Source organism: Podarcis cretensis (assembly GCF_951804945.1).
Source record: "Podarcis cretensis genome assembly, chromosome: 5".
NCBI classification, from domain to species: domain Eukaryota; kingdom Metazoa; phylum Chordata; class Lepidosauria; order Squamata; family Lacertidae; genus Podarcis; species Podarcis cretensis.
In genome coordinates this window covers 4,834,490-4,859,594 of record NC_137174.1, presented here as the reverse complement: position 1 = coordinate 4,859,594, position 25,105 = coordinate 4,834,490, and the positions used below count along the sequence as shown (strand labels likewise).

General features: G+C 45.1%; 1 protein-coding gene across 1 annotated transcript; it reads left to right on the top strand.

Moving 5' to 3' along the window:
- Positions 1-768: 768 nt before the first annotated feature.
- LOC307215803 (uncharacterized protein) lies at positions 769-24,744 on the top strand. Its single transcript, XM_079975537.1, has 6 exons — positions 769-1,019; positions 1,119-1,166; positions 13,988-14,130; positions 18,259-18,360; positions 22,386-22,500; positions 24,228-24,744. Exons 3-6 carry the CDS (start codon positions 14,009-14,011, stop codon positions 24,327-24,329), a joined length of 441 nt encoding a protein of 146 aa, XP_079831663.1. The 5' UTR covers positions 769-1,019; positions 1,119-1,166; positions 13,988-14,008; the 3' UTR covers positions 24,330-24,744.
- Positions 24,745-25,105: the final 361 nt, after the last annotated feature.

The following is a 25,105-nucleotide window of genomic DNA, read 5'->3' as shown; positions in this document are numbered from 1 at the left end:
TTTACTTTGGCCGCTATTTCCCCCCCCCCTCCCGCCCCACCTGATGGAACTGAGAGCTGCAGATGGAGCACGAGAGAAAAGATACAGAACTGCAGCAGCATCTTCGTAGCTTGGACTTCTTTTTGTGTGAAAAGTGGTTGCTGCTTGTAGTAATTTAATTGCAGTGTTTCATCGGCTGGTGTCTTGAGCAGCAACCTCTGAAAACGAGGGGCTAAAAACTGGCGCTGCTCTCCAAAATTATCTGGTCCCTTTTAACTGGTTGACTAAGATCCCTTATTTTGGCTGCTGGTCCCTTATTTTCAACTCTGTAAGTTGACAGCTATGTAAGAGTGCTTAAAACAATCCTGGGAACTGCAGTTTGAGGGTGGCTAACAATAATCCTGGGAATGGTAGTTCGTTAAAGCTACTTAACAAAAAAACCAAGCTACTGGAATGAAGGGGTTGGAGAAAACCCTCCCCCCCCCAAAAAAACCCCTATTTTCAACCATCTGACTCTGAATACCTTTCTTCTGCACTGTACACACCTCCCCCTTCTGCGCCTTTTAATTTTTCCAGCCTCACAAACTATGAACCCCGAGATTTGGGATCTACTCCCAATGTTGGATTTCGGGGTGTTAACCGGGTTTGATGCATCAGCTACTCAGTTTGGGAGCGGCTGCTGCAAAGCGTGGGGTTCACGCTGCAAGCGCCGGCAAAACTTGGGCCCCCGTTTGGAGGGCCCCCCATATTTCGGGGTTTGTAGTTAATGAGGGTCTCTTTCCCCCCCCCCCCTTTGTGTGGCGTCCTCCGTTTTGGAGGGCAAGGCATGGCGCGTGGCAAGTTTCTTGCTGCGCTCCCGGGAGACCCAACTTCGGGGCACTTGGCGGCGCCTCCTCCCGTTCCTCTGGAGCCGAGGCTGGGCGGGACGGGAGAGCTTCTCTCCGCCCCCGGGAGGCCGGGCAGGGCGGCTCTCCGGGGCGAGGAGGTGGGGAAGCGCCGGGGCTGGAGCGGAGGATCCAGTGCGCGCCAGTGACGCTGCGGTAAGTGAGCCCTTGGGGCGCTTTCTCCCTTTCCCCGCTGCTCCCGCCCGCCATGGCCCCGATCCTTTTCTCACGTCTCTTCTTCTCGTCCGTCTGCAGGGCAGCTGTCGCTTCGGCTGGAGGAAAGGTGCGCGAGGGGAAAGCGAGGTAGGCTGGAAAAGACTCTTCTGCTTCGATCCCGGGGTCCTCTGCAGGAAATGATTGCATTTCCTAGGAATGGTCTGCAAAGGGGATCAGCGAGTGGTAATAGTTCAGATGGATTAATCGAACACCTAAACTGGATTAACCTGCTCAGTTTGGGCTCCAACTCAGAGCTTTCTTGGAGCGTAACTTTATTTAATGTTACACAGAAAGGTCGCCACTAAATTAAACAAAAAGCAAATTCAGACTTCATCCCTAATATGAATTATTTCCTCTTTTTCAACTAAGAGGGCATCCTGATTAATTGGCAGGCAGAGTTTGTAAAAGATGGTGATTCTTTCTAAAACAACGACAACATTTGCTGGCAGGTGCCATCTTAGAAGAGGAATTCTTTCTGCCTCACGAAAGGAGGGAATGCCTCTTGCACACTCAGGTCTGCTGTGCCAGGTGTCATTAAAGCAAAGTGCCTTTTCTTGGTTAATATTCAAATTTACGTATAAATAATAAGATCAGATAGATCAAAATGTATACAATTAACAATACAATTCAACCCCTAAGGCCTGTTTGTTAGTGTGATAGTTCTACAAATGTTACATGCTTCAAAGGCAAACAGTCTCTCACTGGCTGTGGAGGAGCTTTGCTCGGCTCCAGTCGGACGCCATTTGGCCTAGAGAGAATAGCAAAACACGATAGTCTGCCCTGGAGGTAAATTGTGGCGTGCAGGCCCTGTTCTTATTTCCTGGATTACACTTGCACTTGTTGGATGAAAAACAGGAAGAAGATTACTCTTGTGAGAATGCTGCATTTTGACTCCCTCCTGCAATTTCACCTGCTCTTCTTCTTATTTTGGTCTGCTTTTGTCTTAGAGTCTGACAACAACGTATTTGTTCATATTTCAGCTAGCAGTTTGTGTTTTGCTGTTGTGAAAAGAAAACCAGGGTAGCAGGTTTTCCAGAAGCAAACCCTTCTCTTTTAATGTAAAGAAGATTTGGAACTAAGCAAATCAGCATATTAAGATGAATGTTCAGTTGGCAGCATCTCTAAATTTTGAAAGCTTAAAAAACGCAGGCAAACTCTTCCATGGCCAGTGCAGCATTATCCTTATGCAGAATCAGACAGCCTGCCTCAGATAGCATATTATTGCAGAACTATTAAAGGGTGGCAATTGCCATTTATAATAGTACTGTCATATTTTTACCATCATTGGGGCACTACTTGGATTTTATTCCTCAGGCACCAGAAAGTCTTGGGTCATCTGTATTTTCCTTGTCTCCAAAGATCAGTTGTAATTGCTTTATCAAGCCTCACCACTAGTCTAGTCCTCTCCCATCCTCCCACTTCTTTTCCATATTTGTAGAATTAGAAAATGTAGATATAGGCTGTGTACACATTCGACCTTTAAAGTACATTCAAAGCACATTCTTTCCCCCAAATAATTCTGGGCACTGTAGTTTGTGAGGGTTGCTGAAACTGGTAACTCTGTGAGGGATAATTTACTGTGCCGAGAATTATTTGAGGGAAATGACGAGTGTGTTTTGAGGGTAGAGTGTGTATATCTTCAGGCCCTTTTCAGAATGCAAAATGCAGATTGCAATCTCTCCTTCTCAAGATGAATTCTTAAAGCAGGAGTTCTTAAAGCACTTACCTTCAGAATGCTCTCATCTTGGGACAGGGCAGTTAGCAAGATTGAGAGGTGGTCTCAAGCTTCTGCACTTCTTCTCCTGCCATCTTCTAGTCCATGTACAACACATGTACAAAACAATACCTAAAGTGGGAGATACTTCTACAGATGTGATTATGGCCACTGGCTTAAATGACATTTTAGAAGGATTAGACCAGGTATCTTCAACCTTTTCAGGCCCAGGACCCACTTTTAACCCAAACATGCATTTGGGGATCCATTTCTTAAATCTTCTTTACATAATGGTATTTTCCCTGTTGCAACCCATCTTGGATCAGGCCACAATGCACTAGTGGGCCTTGATCCACCAATTGAAGACCAGTGGATTAGACAATACTAATGAAGGATGGATTTCTTTGCAGTGATTAGCAGGCCATGAATGAAACCTCCATAGGCTACCACCAGATACTGGAGAAAACGACAAGGTTGCATGTTGTCTTCATAATTGGCTGCAAACATCCAACCTTCTCTCTGGTTACTTTCAGGATAAGCAAGGCTGGGCTACTTGTACCGTGATTTAGGGAGGCATTTCTTCTGTACGTTCTGTGTGCAGTGGAGGGAGGAGGTGCACGAGGCCAGGACCCCCCAGCAGGTTCCTAACAGTTAAATTGCGACTGAAATGTGTGGCTCAATTCCAATTTTTCAGAACACTCCTAAATAATTCCCCATTGCTGAATACTCCAGAGGAAACCCCAGACCCAAAGTTCTATGTCACCTGAATCACCATGGTTGGTATTCTGGGGACAATCAATGCGGAAGGGATGTTGCCTTCCTGTATAGTTTGAGGGAAGACTGTATTTGAAGACCACAAGGTCTGAATCCTGGAAAGTCCCTGTCACAGACCCTTTGGTGCCCGTCAAGTTTCCCTGCCCTTCCTGATTTTTCAAAATTGAAAAGTTTTTTTGGGGGGGGGCAAGGAGTAGTGAGCATTGCCAGTTTTCCTTGCGTGGAATGGGTATTTTGCTATGCCCCCAGACCCCAAAGGTTCAGAGGTTCCTGGTGTATACAATACTGAACTCAATGGACCAATGACATAACCTGGTACAGTGGTGCCCCACAAGACGAATGCCTCGCTAGAAAAACGCGCAAGACGAAAGGGTTTTCCGTTTCTTGAGTTGCTTCGCAAGACGAATTTCCCTATGGGCTTGCTTCGCAAGACGAAAACGTCTGGCGGGCTTGCTTCCTTTTTCTTAAAGCCGTTAATACCCAGGGAATCCACGCTCCGCAAGACGAAAAAATCGCAAGACGAAGCAACTCGCGGAACAAATTCATTTCGTCTTGCGAGGCACCACTGTACATAGGAGCTAGCTAACCTGTGTTCCTATGCCTATGAGTTTCTGCAGGGAGGGCACTCAAGTTGCCACTGTTAGCAATGCTATGCTTGCCTTAGATGGACTTTGGGGCTGAACCGACCGGGGCTTCTGTTTTCATTATAGCATGAGGCTTCATACACAACCACCTGTTCCATCTGATTAGGAACTGGAGTGAAACAGTGAAGCACATGTACAGCTGGAATGAGAAAGAACCAAAGACAAGACACATTTAGCAAGTTGAGAACGGAGATAACAGAAATAAAAAGAACAAACCCAACCTGTTAATTAGGGCATGGCATTTGATTATAAAGTATAATCAGTATTTGCACCAGCATCAAAGCAGAAACATCAAGCTACTGAAAGAACAAATAGGAGTCAGACTTAAACGTTTGTAAGGGAAATTATGCCTCCTTGAAACAGGAGTGGTGGTGCTTGAAGGAGGCAGTGCTAAAACTACTCCTCAAGAAACCATCCCTGGATTTGGAAAATCTAACTACCGGCCAGTTGCCAGTCTCCCCTTCTTGGACAATGTACTTGAGTGGGTGGTTGTGGACCAGATCCAGGGGCGTAAGAAGGGGGGTGCGGTCTGCCCCAGGTGCCACCCTGACGGTGTGTGTGTGTGACAAAATGGCGGGTGGCACACAGCGGGGCCTGCAGTGTGCATGAGCCAGGCATCTCGACACCCACAGGCTCTGTGCTGTCCGCCCGCTGCCCCCTAGCTGTAGGGCGGCTGAGGCCCCACGTGTCCCGTGCTCCATGCCGTCCCTATGGATGCCCCGCCCTGCCCCCACCGCCCCAGCTGCCCAAGAGGCTTCCTTCACTGCCGACCAGATCCATGCGTTCTTGGAGGAAACTGATTTTCTGGATCCATTTCAATCAGGGTTTAGGCTTGGTTTTGGCATAGAAACTGTTTTGGTCACCCTGTATGATTACTCTGTGAGGAGAGAGACAGGGGAAATGGGTCCTTATTAATTCCTTTTAGTGGCTTTTGATACCATCAACCATGGTATCATTCTGGAGTAGCTCTCTAAGTTAGGGATCAGTAGCTCCACTTTGCAGTGGGATGGTCGTTCCCAGAAGATGATGCATAAGGGAGTGTTTTCCAGCCCCGTGGAGCCTTCAATGGGGGGGTTCTCAGGGTTCAGTTTTATCCCTCGTGCTGTTTAACATCTACATGAAATTACTGAGTGGGGTCACCCACAGCTTTGAAGTACATTGCCAGGAATATTGTGATGGCACTCAGCTCTATTTCTCCTTTACATCTGCAAGTGAGGCAGTGGAAGTGCTGAACCAGTGTCTTGCCTCAGTAATGGACTGGATGAGAGCCAACAAACTGAAGCTTAATCCAGATAAGACTGACGTGCTGTTAGTAGTGCTCTTTTAGTGAGACTTTTAACGAGTTTAGTCATTGCATTTATGAATTAGGGGGGAAATCATGGAAATGAAAGTTATTGTCAAAAACTCTCTGTATAAGAGAACGCCTGCTCTGAAGTATTAGGTCTGTCTTAAGTGTTGTAGCACATCTTCTCAGAAGTCTGAAACTTCTAAGAAGGCGTAGAAGTTTATAAAGAGTTGTTTCATGCTGAGTAGGGCAATTGGTCCATCTAGGCTGTGTACACACAGTACCTTTAAATTGCTGTAGTTAACCCTTCCTAGATACAATTCCCAGCAACTCTTGACAAACTACAGTGTCCAGCATTCTTTGAAGGGGGAAATGGGCTTCAAATGGGCTTAAAGGTATAATTTTTAAGTTCTCAGGAAGAGATCCTTTTCTGCTGCCAGAGATCTCGTCAGTTGGAATCTGGGACCTTCCGTAAGCAGCACACTCTCTTGCTGAGCTTGTCTTTGGCCCCCTCCCTATAGAATAGAATAGTTCCAGAAAATACAGAAGTTGGTTGGTCCCAACCTGAAAATGTTTTCTGCTGAGGGAAATCTGTTTACTTGCTTCCAGTGTTAGTCAACCAGGAAATAAAAATGAATATATTCACGTGACTTAAGAGTAAATAGCACTTCACCATAGTTGGGTGGAAGTCACTCTTAGTGAAGCTCAGTAAATAGATTAGACCAGCCTTGCAAATAACAGTTCAGAAGGTGGTTTCATACACCTTGTTTCACTTGCCTTTGTTTCTCCTCCCATGTCAGGTCATGCAACTTTCTTTCTGAATGCAAGACTTTGTGCATTTCAGCATGCGTGCCTCTTACACAGGCCAGTGTAACTGTTTATAAGAATATGCTTTAGACTGTGTGTAAAACCAATGAGATATCTGGAAATATGGATGCTGCATAGCAGTCAGAACGGGAAACATGGGGGCAGGGTCCTCCCTCCACTAAATAGTGCCTTGAGGCAGTGTAAGAACCCCCCTTGGGGTGTATGGGGTGTTAGAGGAGGGGTAGTACCTCTGGTGGGGGACACGCCATGCTCCTTTGGGGGTAGTTTGTTCACCTTTGGTCCCCACCCTGCACTCAGCTCTCTCCTGTGGCTCCTAGAAGATGCCAGCAGGCGACAGCGGCCACAATCCCGGGAAACGGCTTGGAGTGGCCAGCTAAACCAAGCAAGGGGTAGCCATGCGCAGCCACATCCTATGCCCTTCTGAAATGGGTGTGTGATGTGGGTTGTTTTTTATTTTAATTCTGTATTTTGTGGTTTTATATTCTGATTTTATTCTGTGAACCACCCTGAGACCTGCGGGTATCAATTCAACAAACGCATAAGAGTAGTGGGTCTCAGACCCTTGGGGAGTCAGGGACTGCCTCTGTATGCCAAGTCAGGCTCTGGTGGACCAAGCAGGTGAGACCGACAGTGGGGTCCAGAGGTCAAGAAGGCGGTTTCTGCCCAAGCTATAGACCAGGGGTTGGCAAAGTTTTTGTGGCTTGGGCCGATTCACGGTCCCGCAGATGGCGCGGTGGGCCAGAGTGCGCGCGCATGCATGCAAATAGCGCGCACTATTTCTGGCACCCCTTCCGGTGCAGAGGAGGTGTGTGCAGCTTCCCATTGGCTGCAGGAACTTCCTGCAGCCAATGGGAAGCTGGCCAGCATTGCGGAAGGCAATCCCCGCTTTGCTCTGCGCCGGTTTAGCGCAGTGCACGGGAGCCAACCGAGCGGGCGGTGGGGGTCCATGGGCCGGTTAAACGACCCCCATGGGCCGCTTGTGGCCCATGGGCCTTAAGTTGCCGACCCCTGCTGTAGACAGAAGTGAGGGGCACTTCACATGTCAATTGCAACCCTCTGCTAGTGCAGTCTTGTGTCATCTATTCAGAGGTATGTCCTGCTGAGTTCAGTGGTGCTTATTTACTGGCAAGTGTGCACAGGATTGCAGCCTAAAGCTGCAGTCCCATGGAACTTCAAAATAGCACAGTGAAACGTCTGAATGAAATATGCATTGGAATGGACTACATGTGATAATCAGGCAGGAATCAATTTCCTATGTCAGCCAGAGTAGTATTGTAGAGCAAGGATGAGATAAAAAACAATGAGGGAATGCATGAATGTTCATTGCAGAAGAAAATCTGCCTGAGAGTTATTCAAGCTGTGTTAGGAATTGTTTTAAATATAAACAGTGTTTCAAGGTCACTGAGGTTGATTTGTCACAGGAAATGGCACAAGGAAGGGATGAGACGATTACAGTTTGTGACCCTTTAGGGAGCTAACTGGGGGTGGGGGAGAAGATCATGTGCCCCCCCCCCCCATCTGAGATTTTATGGTTTTGCTATTGTACAGAAAGTACCTAGACAGTAATAATATTTGGAATATTTAATTATGTTTAATCTCACAAGACTTACATATATAAGGCTTCATTGTAATAAAGTCTCACAAAGTGGCATGCAAACAGAATACAGTAACATTAACAGTGAAAAACAATTAAAAGCAACTATTTAAAGCATTTAAAAATAATTAAAATCAATGACAAGCTGAAAACTAGGTTAAAGCACATGTCAGCCTTCTATATGTCTGGGTAGGCTTGCCTGGACAAACATGTTTTCAGCAGCCAGGGAGTTTCAAGAGTGGTTGGTGCGGCACTAACACAGCGATTGCTTAGAAATGTGGAGCAGGTGTTATGTGCTTTTAACATGAAGCTCCATACAATTCCCACCACATTTATTCTGAAATGAAATGGGGTTGTATTTGCTAAACTGGTGATGGTATCATGTTTTTGGAACGGCAGCATGTGCCCTGGACCACATATGCAAACAGCTACTCAGTTTGTTCCCCATTAAAATTTGTGGTTTGTGAAGACACATGACCAAATAATACTCACTCGGTCAAAAAGGGCAAAATGGAAATACCTTTCTGTCATTACTTAAAACTTGCTAAATGTCAGTTAATAGCTCAGGTATGTGTGGTTTTGTAGGGCGGGGGGGGGGGGAGGCCAGTAAATTAAGCACTGTTTGTATTTGTATTTTTTCTGGATGAGAGGTTGGATTATTAATTAACAATATAAAAAAAACAGTTTAACACAACTTAAAACTACAAAAATAAGGTGGGTCCTAAAAATATACACCTGAAGTGTCCAAAGCCAGGGTGAGCAGGAGCATCTTCAGCTTTCTCCAAAAGCTGACGCACCTCTGTAGGAAGGGTGGCAACATGAGAACAAACAGGCCTTTTCTGTGCTGGCTTCCTGCTTGTGTGGGGGTGTGGGTGAACGTTTCATTTGTTCTTGTGTATTTTTGTTATTTTAATACAGTCGTACCTCGGAAGTTGAACAGAATCCGTTCCGGAAGTCTGTTCGACTTTCGAAAATTTCAACTTCCAAAGTGCGGCTTCTGATTGGCTGCAGGAAGCTCCTGCAGCCAATCGGAACCCCCCTCAGACATTCAGCTTTGAAAAGAACATTTGAAAACCGGAACACTCGCCTCTGGTTTCTGATCATTTGGGAGCCAGAACATTTGACTCCCAAGGTGTTTGGGAGCCGAGGTATGACTGTGCTGTAAACTGCCCTCGAATGAAGGGCAGCATATAAATTTAATAAACAAATAAAATTTGGACGAATTGAAATTGCTGAGTCGTCTGCATTGCAGTCCATCCCTTCTGGAAGTTAGCAGAGCATGGGGTGCAATGGCCAAGCCATCGCTGCCCAATGGGGCCAAAGCTGGCAAACCATCCGGAGCAGGGAGACATCACCTTGCCAACAAAGGTCCGTATTGTTAAAGCTATGGTTTTCCCAGTAGTGATGTATGGAAGTGAGAGCTGGACCATAAAGAAGGCTGATCACCAAAGAATGGATGCTTTTGAACTATGGTGCTGGAGGAGACTCTTGAGAATCCCATGGACTGCAAGAAGATCAAACGTATCCATTCTTAAGGAAATCAGCCCTGAGTGCTCACTGGAAGGACAGATCCTGAAGCTGAGGTTCCAGTACTTTGGCCACCTCATGAGAAGAGAAGACTCCCTGGAAAAGACCCTGATGTTGGGAAAGATGGAGGGCACAAGGAGAAGGGGACGACAGAGGACGAGATGGTGGGACAGTGTTCTCGAAGCTACAAACATGAGTCTGACCAAACTGCGGGAGGCAGTGGAAGACAGGAGTGCCTGGCGTGCTCTGGTCCATGAGGTCGCGAAGAGTCGGACACGACTAAACGACTAAACAACAACAACAAGCCACTGAGGCTAACTGAGCCTCCAGCAACAGCGATGAATCCAGGAGCAGTCCCAGACTGTGGACCTGCTCCTTCCAGGGGAGAGCAATCCCATCCAAAGCAGGCCATCTTCCCACCTCCAGGACATGAGGACACAAAGCACCCCAGTCTCTGCAGGATTCAGCATCTGTTTCGGGATTCAGATGTACCTAGTTTTGGAGGAGTGAGTTGCCTTCTGCAATGACTTTCAAACTATGCCTTTTTGGAAAAAAGAAATGACTCTGGGATGCTAGGAAACTTCAGTTAGTCTCTGACTGCCATCAAGTCACCTGTCTGGAGTGAAGGAATGTCCTTTGGATTGTCTGTTGTCACCAGCTCTACTCCTGGATCTGATGGATGTGGGTAGGGCTGGGGAGTGCTTCTAGGGAGGGGCTGTTCTTTATCATGCACAAGGCAACCGGAACCTAACTAACTGCGCAATAAGAACTGTAAGTTGAGCTTGCTTTTCCTCTTCCCTCCTCTTCCTCTTTCCTCTTATGCATTTCTATGTTGCAAATCTGGGAGCAGGGACCATTTTAGTACAAAAAGCATGCCCCATAAATAAGTCAGTCAATATCCAATGTGGCAGTCCTTCGATGATATTTACACAAGGGGAATTTTCTCCCCCTCCTCTCCACTGCACAGGACTTTCAGGAAGAGGTCTGCAATGTGGCATGGGCAAGCTGCAGAAGGAGAGGTAATTGCATGGGGAGGACTGGATGGAGATTGCATTGTGAGAGCAAAGCTACCTTCATCTGGTTCTCCCAACCCTCAGGAGAAGATTTTCGGTGTGTGTCTGGGTGTGTGTGATGCAGGGGTCTGCAATGGGGAATCCCCTTCTGGGAGTTCCCTTTTTTGAGCAAGAGCATTGGAGGAAAGTTCTTAAATACAAACAGTTCAGGCTTCCAATCTTGTATAGGACTACCTGTGGAATATGCCTGTTAATTGATGCTTCTGAACCCACAGCTCCCTCCTCCAGAGCAGCTCTGCAGCCCCTTTGAAAACAATGCTAGTGATGACAATATAAGTGGGCACACTTATCTGTGGCACTCCAAACTAAAAAAAAAAGGGCAAGTGCCCTGCCTTTGATTTTCTGGTGTATACATCCGTCATGCAGATTTAGATACGGTGAGGAAGTTAAGCTTTTACCACAGTGCGTGTGAAAAATGCACTAGATAATGCCTTTCTTCACCTTTCTTCACCTTTGGTTCTGTTTCCTTCCAAGATACTCTGCTGTATCCTTGGGTCACGGCAGACTGTACCAAGCTTCTGCCGCAAGGGGACATCTTCCAGTTGATTCTGTCAGTGAGTTCCCCGTTCTGCTTCCTTCGCTGTGAACAGTGCTGCTCCTCTGGAAGATCTTCTGTTCCTTAATGGGGCTTTGGGTAATAGCGTGGCATCGTGCCTAATGTTGGGGCAGAGGAAAGCTTCGAAAGAACCGCGAGGCGTTGCCAAATGCAGCATTGTGAACCAACAAGAAGCCAATTTTTCAGAACAATTGTCAAGTCATAGCAATTTCGGAACAGATGCTGTGCTGAATATTTTGATAGCATCCGCCGGATACAGAAGTGATCTCACCAGACAGTTATCTGAAAAGTAATGTAGACAAGGGGAATTCAGTTGTGCTCGACGAGCCTGGACTTAGGGCATTCTCACTCTGCAGGGTGTCTTTAGTAAGAGAAGAATTAATCCATTTTCAAGCATGCAAGTCGTTTTTCCAACATGCCTGGCTTGGTTCCACGAGAGGCTGGGCCTGCAACATGGCCAATATCAGTTCTTGTTCTATAGCTTTACTGTTACTGAACCTAAGAATCATATACTTACTGATATGATATATGCATTTAAAGTGCTTGAAGCCCGTCACGTATATTATCTCCATAGTCCTTACAGCCACCCAATATATTTGAGCAGTTTTATTAGCCACTTCTTGCAGCTGAGAGAATAGTGGTGTTTCTAAGGTCCTCTTTTTCAGTCACCGGCTGAGGTGAGATCAGAACTGGGGGCTGTCTCGATTACACAGAGCCACCGAGCTGCGTCACTTCTCTGCATGCTAAACTGTTCCCCCTCATTGATCATGGGGCACCAGTTTAGGCCTCCTTCCAAAAATGTGGGGGGATGGACGGACATGGTTTGACTTAATTCCAGAAGCAAATAAAGCATTTATCTTCCATGCTATCAGCATCCATTTAAACTGGGCCACCTGGCCACCTTGGAATCACAAATCTGCATCTTTGATCCTTGCTTTATCATTTTAAACAAGTTGGCTGGAAAAAAGGCATGCTAACTTGCAGCTGAATTCTGGACTGCCTAAGCAAATATCTGTGTTGGTTTATTAGCCAAAGGGAGGGTTATATTACCATAACAGGTGTGAGCTGGCATATGTTGCGCTTTGCAGTTTTGCCCTGATGTTGTAGGACTTGTTTGCATGTCTGATTTCTGAGGCACGTGGGCTTATTCTTAGTCCTTTTCAGAAAACAGTTTTGGCTTTGTACAAATGCAGACATTTCTGCTCTTGTTTTAAACACGTTTTTAAAATGTTCCCACAAGAGTTTCAGAATATTCTCACCCGCACATCATAAATAAATAAATAACACACTTAAGGGAATTATAAAAAATCACTATGAAAAAGAATGGCATGGGAGAATGGGTGAGTGAAAATTTGAACCCTGGTCTCACAGATGCTAGGCCAACACTCTAACTGGCCCGTTTTGCAGAACATGTTAAACCATAGTTTGAAGTGATTTAATGTGAATGAGCAACGTAGAGCTGCCTGCTGCTTCCCCTTTCCTTTCTTTAGCGTGTCTGGGAGGAAACAAACCAAAAGTTGGTTTGCTGCTATAAGCAAACTAGTGTCTAACAAAGCTGGAGTGGAGTGGAGTGGAGCTTATTGTTTTGAGCTGAGCTTTTTGACCACATTGCAAAGTAGGAGCCAATGTGCCATGGGAACAAGGCTGCAAAAATGGCTCTTTGCCTTGTAGAAAATTAGAGGCCTAAGTTAAAGTCTAACTTGATATCAGAAACGATAAAATATGCCACCGCTCTGTGACCCAGTGTCCCAGAGATTCGATGCGGGTAGCTTGTGAGGAGGCCTTAATGGTGATGGCAAGCATCTAGCTTCCATAGGTTGCTGAAGATGCACCTTTTTACCCTGACCTTCGAAAATAGAAGAATTTGATCACTGAGGCTGATCCCAAGAAGATTCGGACCTCCTCTCCCTTGGTCTGCTGCAACAGACAAGAAGCAATGGAGCCAAAGGACACAATTGTCATCAAGTCAAGCAGAGGTGAAGATGCCAGCTGGGCAGTGTCTTTAAACTAGAGCAGATTGCTCAGACTGAGGAACTAGCTAGACACAGATAAGCAGATGCTGTAGCACGGATGCACTCTTGAAGTCCAGAGCTCCGTTTACCAGTTTATTCTGGGTTGCCACTGGAATTTGGGTGGTTCTTTGGATATATTTAAGAGCAAGCTTGTTGCAGCAGATGTCTTCAAGCTGATTTCAGCTGTGTGATATGAACGACCTGTTGGTTTTGTGTTGCCAACAGCACAGATGCATCTCAAATGGTTCCTCATATAGGGTGTTATTCAGGTCAGCCATTCTGTCAACAAAAAGCTTTAGCAACGAAAAGACAAAAGTGTCGAGAAGGGGGCTGAATTTAGCCTCTGGAAAAGAAGAGGTGTACGCCTGGCAAAACAGTTAAAGCGACAAGCAAACTGTCTTACCAGAGACCCACAGAACACTCACTCTGTCAGTGGTAACTGCCAAGCAACAGCTAAGGATGCCTGAAAAGATTATTCGTTTTGCAAAACTGAAATATGCAGTTAATGGGTGGAATTAACAATAGCGCTAAGGAGATCACTCTCCAAGTGCAGGCATTTCTGCTTGCCTGATAGAGCGGCCGCCCCTATCCACTGTTTGTGGGGTTCTTCCAAGCCCCCTAGCCAACTTGGGGAAGGTGCAGGGATAGGAAAGGGGAGGGGAGCACCATTCACTAGTAGGACTCACTCTGGCTCCCATGAGCGCAAGTAGTTAGTTGAATCCAGCCCAAAGAAACTAACCACTATCATTAACACATTCTTTGGGTTCTGCTGCAGAGTCTAACCTTAAATGCTAGATACCTGCCTTGTATTCAGACAAAAATGTTTGTTCATTTTAGCTGTAGCTGTGTGCCAAAGGCATTGTGAACCAATATGAAAAGAATATGCTTAATTTTATTACAGCTTCTACAGCTAGAAGAAGCCATGGCCCAAATGGGACAAAACTCCAGACACTTCCTTCTCTCCAGCCACAACAATGTCAATGCAGAAGAGAACAGTCACAACAGATCTGTAGACATCGCAGAGCAAATGGAGATGAATATCAGGTATCACATGGTATTAACACTCTGTTTTTCCTTCTGGTAACTGTTTGGTTTTTAAGCTTGTATGAGGTCAGTTCTTACAATGTATGTTAGATGAGTAACTAGAGTGAAAATCCAGTGTTATCATTTCTGCTGATCTACGTTATCTAGACCTCATCATGAATTATCTAGCAGTCTTTCCCGTCTCCAGGTCACAAATAACAGACATTCATAAGAAGCCCAGCTGTTGCAAAGAGCAGCTGACAAAGTCATCTTCACTGCGTTCTCTAGATGCCTTGTCTTTTAAAGCTACTTAACCTACTGATCAGTGCATAAAACTCTCTCTCTCTCTCTCTCTCTCTCTCTCTCTCTCTCTCTCATTAAAACTGTATTTTTGTTTGGAAGCTTGGAATAACTCAACAGCAAAACACACTTATTTCAAAGATGTGCCCCTTATTTTTCTAGTGGCTGCCTGTTAAATTTTACCACACTTTGACATAAGAATATAAAGACTACAGAACCCTGTGACACACCAAAGATGTAGCCTTGCAATTGAGTTCCCCAAAATGTTTCCAGTCCATCTGCCTACATGAAACAGAATAAAGAGGAAAGCAACACTGTTCTCCAATTTACAAAGTGGTCCAATTTACAAAGTGGGCAAGTGGTCATTTACTAGCCTGTCTTAAAGACTAACGGTGGAATCCAGTGCATGCTACCTTGGGAGAATTTTGGCCCATTCTTTACAGCATTGCTTCAGTTCATTGAAGTTTGCTGGCATTTGTTTATGCATCACTCTCTTAAGGTCCCACACAGCATTTCAATTGGGTTGAGGTCTGGACTTTGACTGGGCCATTGCAACCCCTTGATTCTTTTCTTTGTCAGCAGTTCTGTTGTAGATTTCCTGGTGTGCTTGGGATCATTGTCCTGTTGCATGACCCAATTTCAGCCAAGCTTCACACATTTGGCTGTAGGATACTTTGGTATACAGAGGAATTCATGGTCGACTCAATGACTGCAAGGTTCCCAGGTCCTGTGGCTGCAAAACAAGGCCAAATCATCACCCATCCACCACCGTACTTGACAGTTGGAATAAGGTGTTTGTGCTGATGTGCTGTGTTTGGTTTTCACCAAACATGGCACTGCATTATGGCCAAACATCTCCACTTTGGTCTCATCTGTCCAAAGGACATTGCTCTAGAAGTCTCATGGTTTGTTCAGATACAACTTTGCAAACCAAAGCCATGCTGCCATGTTCTTTTTAGAGAGACGAGGCTTTCTCCTGGAAACCCTTCCAAACAAACCATACAGTGGTACCTTGGGTTAAGAACTTAATTCGTTCCAGAGGTCCGTTCTTAATCTGAAACTGTTCTTAACCTGAGGTACCACTTTAGCTAATGGGGCCTCCTGCTGCCGCTGCACCGCCAGAGCACAATTTCTGTTCTCATCCTGAAGCAAAATTCTTAACCCGAGGTACTATTTCTGGGTTAGCGGAGTCTGTAACCTGAAGCATCTGTAACCTGAAGCGTCTGTAACCCGAGGTACCACTGTACTTGTTCAATCTTTTTCTAATTGTACTGTCATGAACTTTAACATTTAACTTGCTGTTAAATAAATCATGACACAGCGTAATATGTCATGTGTTGTTGTTCATCTGAGGTTGTATTGACTTAATTTTAAGACCTGCTAAGCAACAAATGCTGTTATGTCCCAATATGTAAAATCACAGAATTCAAAGAGGGTGCACTTTCTTTTTCCTGTGAGTGTAAATAGCGCTTATATTCAGTTTCGGATTGCAGTCTGACAAATGTTTTGTGGCATAAGTTTCGCTGGGCTCCTGTCCCCACTATAAGACAAATTCTGTGCGAATCCAAATGCTTATTGGGCACCTATCAAATACTTTGCTCTAATACAACAAAATACTGCAATAAATTCATTTAGTCTTTAAGGTGAGAAAGACCCACCTCTAGTCCCAGATTCAACTCTTAGAATTCGCAGTTGCAGTTATTTTTCTTGAGACCCTGGCGAATTGTTATCAGTCAGAGGACGCAATTGTGAGCGAGATGTGCTGGTGATCTGACACAGGGTCAGGCCACATCATATGCCCATCTGCCGTAGGACATGTGTTAGCGGCAACAGACAGTCACATTGACTGCTCTGCAATAAGGACACAAAGACAATAATAATTCATAATGTTATCTTCAGCAAGCATCCAAGAAGCTTTTTAGGTTACGCGATTGATAAGACCTAATCTAATTAGCACATTGCTTTCCCTCCCGCAAGAGAATTCTGATCTACAGCAGAATTGGATTTGTATGGGGGGGTTTTTTGGGGAGGGTGTCAAATTCTGACCTCTGACAATCCAAATTCTGTATCCCTTAATTATGCAAATTAAGGCTGTACTGCAGCCCTACCTCAGCCATTGTCCCTCAGCCATCCCGGTGGCTGTTTAGATTTTAGTAGCTGTTGCCTGCACATTTTCAAACCTAGCTTCACAGAGTAGTAAATACAGACTAGAAAGTTTTTTTAAAACAAAAAATTCTCAGGAGGCTGGTTTCCACATTATGTGCCAGTTTTTCTACCACAGAATCAGAGCATAGACACATCCCTGCTGAAATCACCATGGTTTGGCCCTGCCAGGGTTTTGTGAAAGCCTTACATGGGGGCAATGTTGTAATGATGTTTCAAGGGGTCAGACAGTTAGAGGCGGTTGTTCTGTATTTAATTGTGATGTTGCTATATTTTATTGTATATGTTTTTATTTATCTTGGGGACCGTGTAGCTGAAAGGGAGGATATGTAAATCTTCTAAATAAATACAAGCACCCACCGACCCACTTACACCGAGAAATAAATCTATTCAAATCTGTAGTTTAGGACTCTGGCGTTGGCTTGCACACTGCCACCCCCCCCCCCCACTGTGCGGCTTCTCCAGCCTCTCTGGGGTCATGGAGCTCTGAGGGGTGGCAGCTCCCCTGGGAAGAACCCCTTCTATATCTACCAGATGAAGGAGAATGTTCAAGGTAAAGAGAAGATTTAGAATGCTTTAAAAGAGCTGCCGCTTCCAAAATGGCACGTGGGAGCTCTCTGCTCAACAGCGGATGGGCGGTAAGCCGCTCCTGGCCGGAGGCTCTGCTGCGTGGCTCCCCTGCTCTTCCTGGCAAGATTGCGGGCAAGGAGGGAAGGAAGGGGGCCTCTCTTGCCCCTTAGATCACCCAAACAAAAGTGGGGAGGGGGACAGAAAACAGAGCTCCCCAGTTACACACATTTCATGTCCCTGTGGAACACCCTCCCACCAGATGTCAAAGAGAAAAACAACTACCAGACTTTTAGAAGACACCTGAAGGCAGCCCTGTTTAGGGAAGCTTCTAATGTCTAGTAGACTATTGTATTTTAATATTCTATTGGAAGCCTCCCAGAGTGGCTGGAGAAAGTCAGCCAGATGGGCAGGGTATAAATAATAAAATATTATTATTATTAATTATTATTATTATTATTATGCATGGGGGGGGCCTGGAACATAACCCCTGCCTAAGTGGGGAGTTGCCCGTACATAGAATAGCCTAATGGTGGCTTATTGGACTTAAAGGGGTGGAAGAATCGCAGCAATCTAGAGATTTTAAAAAACCATTTATTTATTTAGTATTATTATTTTGAAGAATTGCTCTCAAGAACTGCCTTGCTTGATCAGGTCCATTTGATCCAGCATTCAGTTCCAGGCAGCAACCAGAGCATGAATACACTTGTTACTTAACTCCAGAATCTGGTACTTGGAGGCTAGAGCCTCAGTATGTGAACATTTCATATAGTGAGTATAGTCACTTAAAGCCATCTAAGCTAGCGGCCATCACCCCATCAGATGGTAATGAGTTCCATCAGTTAATTATATGTCTCCCATCGCTGTTCCTTTTTCAAAAAAAACTATAAAGTCCCAACATTTAGCTGTTCCTCATAGGGAAGCTGCTCCAACCTTTTGACCATTTTAATTCTTTTTCAACTCCCTTATATCATTTTTGAGAGGGTAACCACAAGCTGCTTATGCATTATCTATGTTCAGTCATTTATCAGTTAAGTTGTCTGTTTGCCTGTTAATTTGTTCAGCATTGGGACAGATCTATAATGAAGGATCATCTTCATGTGTGTTCAACATTTCCAGGGCTGCAACCCAAGTTGGACATCAGCTTGCAATGATAGGGGACGAGTGTAACAGGATGTACACTGGGAAACGGGAGGATTCACTGCTTCGTCTTGCAAAGGGGTAAGGTCCGCCTAGGGGGGTTTTCTGTATTCTAATTCTGAAATGCCTCTTTCAATAGCAAGTGCTTTTAAAATGCTCACCAGTTCGTACACAGTGGCATAGCGTGGGGGGTGCAGGGGGGGCCGGCCGCACCGGGCGCAACATCTGGGGGGGGGGCGCGCTCGCCGCCTCCGGAGTCGCCGAAGACAACTCGCCTCAGATCACCTGACATGGACCCGCCGCCGCCGCCGCTGTGGCTACCTTACCGTAAATACCCCAGCCCAGGCAGCAGCAAGAAGAAGCTGGCAGCGGCGGCAGGTTAGGGGCGCAAATTACTTGCCTTGCCCCGGGTTAGGGGGCGCAAATTACTTGCCTTGCCCCGGGTTAGGGGGCGCAAATTACTTGCCTTGCCCCGGGTTAGGGGGCGCAAATTACTTGCCTTGCCACGGGTTAGGGGGCACAAATTACTTGCCTTGCCCCGGGTTAGGGGGCGCAAATTACTTGCCTTGCCCCGGGTTAGGGGGTGCAAATTACTTGCCTTGCCCCGGGTTAGGGGGCGCAAATTACTTGCCTTGCCCCGGGTTAGGGGGCGCAAATTACTTGCCTTGCCCCGGGTTAGGGGGCGCAAATTACTTGCCTTGCCCCGGGTTAGGGGGCGCAAATTACTTGCCTTGCCCCGGGTGTTGACAACCCACGCTACGCCGCTGTTCGTACAAACAAACAAAACCTCTCTGCAAATAGAAAATGCGCATGGCAAGGCGTGGACAAGGCAATAAACTTTCTTTGTAAGTGTTGCTACTTTTTATTTGCATTGTGTGTTTCATCTTTAAATGTAGAGGAACATAAAAAATAACCTACCCAACCTGAAATTGCAAGTGTTATGTTCCATCCTACCACCTTTATTCCCTCAAAAGGGAATAAATTGCCTCTTTGCCTCAGTGCCTAGAAGAGTCCTCATGGTGCCAAGGTGCCCACTTGTTTGCAGGATTGCAGCTGGCCACTTGACCAGGGTGCAGAACAAATCATTACAGTGGTGCCTCGCAAGACAAAATTAATCTGTTCCGCGAGTCTCTTCGTCTTGCGGTATTTTCGTCTTGCGAAGCACGGCTATTAGCGGCTTAGCGGCTATTAACGGCTTAGCGGCTTTAAGAAAAAGGAAACAAACTCGCAAGAACTCGCAAGACATTTCGTCTTGCGAAGCAAGCCCATAGGGAAATTCGTCTTGCGGAACGACTCAAAAAACGGAAAACTCTTTCGTCTTGCACGTTTTTCGTCTTGCGAGGCATTCGTCTTGCGAGGTACCACTGTATTCTGTGAGTTCCTGTCATGCCCATTATTTAATGTGCTTTTAACTTGTTCATAAATGATCTGCAGTTTGCTTATAATACCCAGTTGCTTAGGGCTGTAAAAACTAAATGAACTGAGAGAAATTTCAGAGGGATCTCTGCAAACTAGGTATTAAAATGGCAAGTGTGATTCCGTGTAAGCAAGTGTAAATTAGTGCACATTGAGGCAAAAAATACTAACGGGGTCTGAGCTGGAAAGTGATCTTTGGATTCTGGTGGATCACAGTGAAAATGTTGATCCAGTGCAGGCATAGGTAAACTCGGCCCTCCAGATGTTTTGGGACTACAATCCCCATCATCCCTGACCACTGGTCCTGTTAGCTAGGGAAGATGGAAGTTGTAGTCCCAAAACATCTGGAGGGCCGAGTTTGCCCATGCCTGATCCAGTGTGCATCTGCTGTGAAAAATGTAAGGATGCCATGTAAGGGAAAATTAGAAAAGGGGTTGAAAATAAAACTGCCAATATCACAATGCTTTTATATGTGTCTTGAAAGCATTTGGAATGCTGCATGCAGTTCTGGTTGCTGCACCTCAAAAAGGATGTTGTAGAACTGGAAAAGGTTCATAAAAGGGTTACCAAGCAGATGAAGGTACCGGGGCAACTCCCATAGGAGCAGATGCTGCAGTGGTGGGGCTCTTAAGCTTCAAAAAAGGTCAAGGAGTAAAGGGAGGACATCAAAGAACATTATGCATCCCTGGTGTGGAGAAAGTGAGCATAGTTTTTATCCCTCCCTCATAATACTAGACCTGGGTTTGTCCAATAAAGCTGAATGTTGAAAAATTGAGGGCACACGAAAAGGAGTACTTCTTTGTGCAGAGCATTGTTAATCTATGGAATTAGTTACCAGAAGCTACGTAAAGGTACCCCTGACCGTTAAGTACAGTCACGGACGACTCTGGGGTTGTGCGCTCATCTCGCTTTACTGGCCAAGGGAGCTGGCGTTTGTCTGCAGTCAGCTTCTGAGTCATGTGGCCAGCAGGACGAAGCCACTTCTGGCGAACCAGAGCAGCGCGCACAGAAACGCCGTTTACCTTCCCGCTGGAGCAGTGCCTATTTATTTACTTGCACTTTGACGTGCTTTTGAACTGCTAGGTTGGCAGGAGCAGGGACCGAGTAACGGGAGCTCACCCTGTCGTGGGGATCTGAACTGCCGATCTTCTGATCAGCAAGCCCTAGGCTCTGTGGTTTAGACCACAGCACCACCTGCAACCCTACCAGAAGCTAGGATGGCTTTAAAAGGTAACTGAAGAAATTCATGGAAGATAAAGCTATGAATGGCTGCTTGTCATTATAACTATGACACCTGCAGAAACAGAGGTCGTATGTGTCACGAAGGGGAGAGTCCTGCTTCTAGATAGGCATCTAATAGGCATCTGGTTGGCCTTTGCGAGATCAGGATGGTGGGCTAGAGAGTCCTTTTCATCTGACGAAGCGCTGCTGTTACATTCACATTGAAGCCACCAGGTGGCCTATAGGCATTGTAGACAACTGCAATTCCTGGCCGCCGATTTTTGTTTGATCGTCTGCAAAGCTGAATCATCCATGTGCTCACATTTGGCATAGGTTTGACTTGTAAGAAACTGGATTTATATGTAATATTTGTATTGTCTATGCTACATATCTATGGCCAAACTATATGTGACATTAAATGTAACTGCATTTAATGTGCAATTCTGTTTTCAATGGCTAATAGTACCAACCTGGAAAAGATCATTATAAGGGATCATTATGGAGTCATAGAAGACAGGGAGGGTGTTTAAGCCTTTCTGTCCCTGCAGAAGTCCTGAGGAAAATCCCTTCTCTTTGCACCGAGGGGTGTGTGTGTGTGTGTGTGTGTGTGTTTCTCTCTCTCTCTCTCTCTCTCTCTCTCTCTCTCTCTGTGTGTGTGTGTGTGTGTGTGTGTGTGTTCCTCACAATGCCAGTAGCACCTTCAGAGGAGGGATTTTGATTTTGCTCAGGATTGCAGAAGGGAAAAAGGATTAAATTCTTATTTTTACGTGCTGAGACCACCAAGGATGTATTTAATGTTATGTGACTTCTAGTCTGGCCAGCTCCCATTATTCCTTTGTAGTCTAGTTTACAATTAAAAACAGAATCCAAGATTCACTCTGCAAAGTGAACTGAGAACATCAATGGCAGCCTTCACAAATAAAAGAGCTTCAAAAAGTCATTTGCTTCAGAGAGGGAAGAAATGGGAAGTCACACTTTCCAAAGTCAGTTTCCGATTGGCTTGTTTGATTAGGTAAAGGTAAAGGGACCCCTGACCATTAGGTCCAGTCGTGGCCGACTCTGGGGTTGCGGCGCTCATCTCACTTTATTGGCCGAGGGAGCCGGCGTACAGCTGGTCATGTGGCCAGCATGACTTCTGGCAAACCAGAGCAGCGCACGGAAACGCTGTTTACCTTCCCGCCGGAGCGGTACCTATTTATCTACTTGCACTTTGAGGTGCTTTCGAACTGCTAGGTTGGCAGGAGCAGGGACCGAGCAACGAGAGCTCACCCTGTCGCAGGGATTCGAACTGCCAACCTTCTGATCGGCAAGCCCTAGGCTCTGTGGTTTAGACCACAGCGCCACCCGCGTCCCTGCTTGTTTGATTAGAAGCATTTAATATTTGATTTGCAGCTCAGGATTCATTTCCATAATGCCTGTTTAATTTTAAACTAAATTCTAATTCTCCCAACTATTTTGTTTCTCAATAGGATAGCAGCCAACGTTTTTCACACTTGTATCTGGAGTAATTTTAGAAGTATTATGAAAGCCTTTGGGAGTTTTTTGAACAGTGGCTGGAGAAAGAAGATTCTCGACTGTAACTGGGTAAATTTCATATTATTTTGCATTTGCAATTTTTCGACTGAGGGGCTGGAAAGAAGAAGAAAATGTAGTAAAAGGGAATTTGGAATCTTGCACTACAGTCCTATGCTTGTCTCCTTGTAAGCTGAACTCCATTTAGTTCAATGGAGCTCACTCCCAAGTTAAATAGAATTGCATTGTCAGCATGCAGTTCAGCCCACTTTTGTGCTTTGGCCTGATGGTTTTCATAGAACTGAACTATAAAGGTTTGTGGCTTATACTGCTATTAGGTTCCTGCCCAATTTTGCTTGTGTTTCCTTGAGACCTATTACAGTAATAGCAAATCAGGATGACCTCTATATAAATGCATAGACCGTTGCCAGTGAATGCCAGAAAAAAGTGTGCTTCCCTGTAACCCCCAAATTAGTGCAAAACAGGATTTATGGGTTGGATCCAGAGAGGCAGTCTGTTCTGATATGCTTACTGAGAAGTAAGCCCCACTGAGTTCAATGAGATCTCCTGCCAGATAGGGGTACAATCTTGCGCTCAAATTCTCATTAAAATAACTGGACTTAAGTCATGGCTATCTTTTCACATCAGTCTCAATGAGTACAAAATCCAACCTAATGTGTTATGCTTTGTGCTGGCAGATCCTGCATTAACTAATTACTCTTTCCTCCTCCGTTTTCCCTAAATTTCCAAGGGAGCAAAAAATAATGACTGTAGGCTTTCTATATTTACCTTTTTAGAAAAGTTCTTGAAGGGGTTATGGGTGGTGTCCATCGCAGCACTGCCTAAGCCCATCATCATCATAATAATACCTTTCTTGTCAATGTACAACCTGTGTACAATGAAATTAACTGAGCCTCCCCCCCCCTACAAGCACTCAATCTCATTGCACTCTGTGTGCTTGTCGCACAACACACCAACCCCAAAAGTCATTTGCACTATAGTATTTTCTGTTCAGCAGCCTAACAGCCCATGGACAGAAACTGTTTTTTAGCCTGTTGGTACGACTGATTATACTTCTATATCTCCTGCCCGAGGGTAGAAGATTAAAGAGGTGCTGGCCGGGGTGTGAATAGTCCCTGAGAATTTCCTCACTCTTCACTTTGTGCCCTTGCCCCCAGCAGTGAAGAAGTGCAAAGGCTTTATATTTCGATTAAGCTTGGGAACGGTTCCATCAAAACTACACTTGGTAGATTGGTTGGTCCTAACAAAGGCATTTCCTATGATTTTTTTTTTTTTAAAGCAGCACCAGCATTGCGCAAACAGGGAGCTTTTCATGTGGGAGAGAATCCCAAGATGTGAAGAACAAACATTTTGCTGCTCCTGAATTCTGAACTGGTGCAGCTGAGGAAGTACATGGTGCCCACGTTGCTGGACTCCAACTCCCATCATTTATTTTACAAATTGATAAACCACTCCACAGCCTGAGGGAATCAAAGCAGTGCAGTGTTGAGAAGATAATGTGCAAAACAAGCAGATTCAAAAAAGCATTGAAAGCATTCCTACAAGCCATAAAAGCATCCCTATAGTTGTGCAATTAATATTTTGTAAATGACTGGGACACACTTCCGGGGAAGCCTTCTTAAACAAAAATGCCTTTGTTATGAGGCTGAGGGGAATTGGAGTCCAAAACCAGAGCTGCAGGTCAGCCACCCTGGAACTACTGCAGGTGATTTTTTTCCTGCTCTCATTCTCTAATTCTTGTGGTTTTTAATCAGTTTGTTTATTCTTTTCCTAAACAGATTCTTTGGGTCCCTCTGAACTGCGTGTGCCAGAAATGGTGGCCAGCCGTGCTGCTTGCTATTTTGATGTGGGGTCTGGTCACTTACGGACTGCAGGACTAGTCGAAAGAGTTGCCAATTGAAGGTCACTGCTGGACTCTGACCAATCTTCAACTCACCCAGGAGGTGGCATTTGCTTTGTTTGTTTTTTAAGAAGTTGGCTATGGATAACTTTTTTCTATTTAAAATTTAGGCTAGTGCTGGGTCACTGCTGTTTTCATACTTTTAAAATAAATATTGATATGGGGTTGTTGCTGGATAACTACCTGAATTGCTTGTTTTGAAATACGTATGTTCAAGTGATTCAAGTCTGACTTTTATACTAAAAGAGAGGGGTTTTTTGTTTTGTAAAAGGGAATTTGGAAAGTTGACAGAAGGGTATGCTGGCCATCCTTTTTAACACTTGCACTGTAAAATATCTAATGAAACTTGGAGATCTTAAAAGACTTGAAAAATAAAACTGATGTTCCAAATCCAATTGCCAAATCTAATTACATTATTTCCTTCAACGTATGTTTGAGCGTGATCCATTCTGCACACATCCCATTTACGGATCCAGCCATCTCTCTCCTCTACTTTCATCCACGTACATCAGAGACTGCTGATATTAGTATTACGCCCATTTACAGTTGGTTCTTTTCTCCCTAGTGTCATTCTTTCTATGGATAGATGGTAGAATTGGCATCTGAAGTTGATAACACTCTTGAGCTCTTTTGGCTGGTAGCTTTTGACAATGTCTTAATGGCATACATACTGATTCTTACAGTTTTACCATTGTCTTAGGTTGCATGAAGCCTCTGAAGGTCCTCATGAGGTTTGGTCCTCTGCTTGAAAAAATA

Bases quoted from the DNA above. Each gene is read 5' to 3' on its own strand.
- LOC307215803 (XM_079975537.1), top strand. From the start codon at position 14,009: ATGGCCCAAATGGGACAAAACTCCAGACACTTCCTTCTCTCCAGCCAC. The intron at 14,131-18,258 runs GTATCACATGGT...CAACATTTCCAG, and splicing joins CAAATGGAGATGAATATCAG to GGCTGCAACCCAAGTTGGAC. The intron at 22,501-24,227 runs GTAAATTTCATA...TTTCCTAAACAG, and splicing joins AGATTCTCGACTGTAACTGG to ATTCTTTGGGTCCCTCTGAA.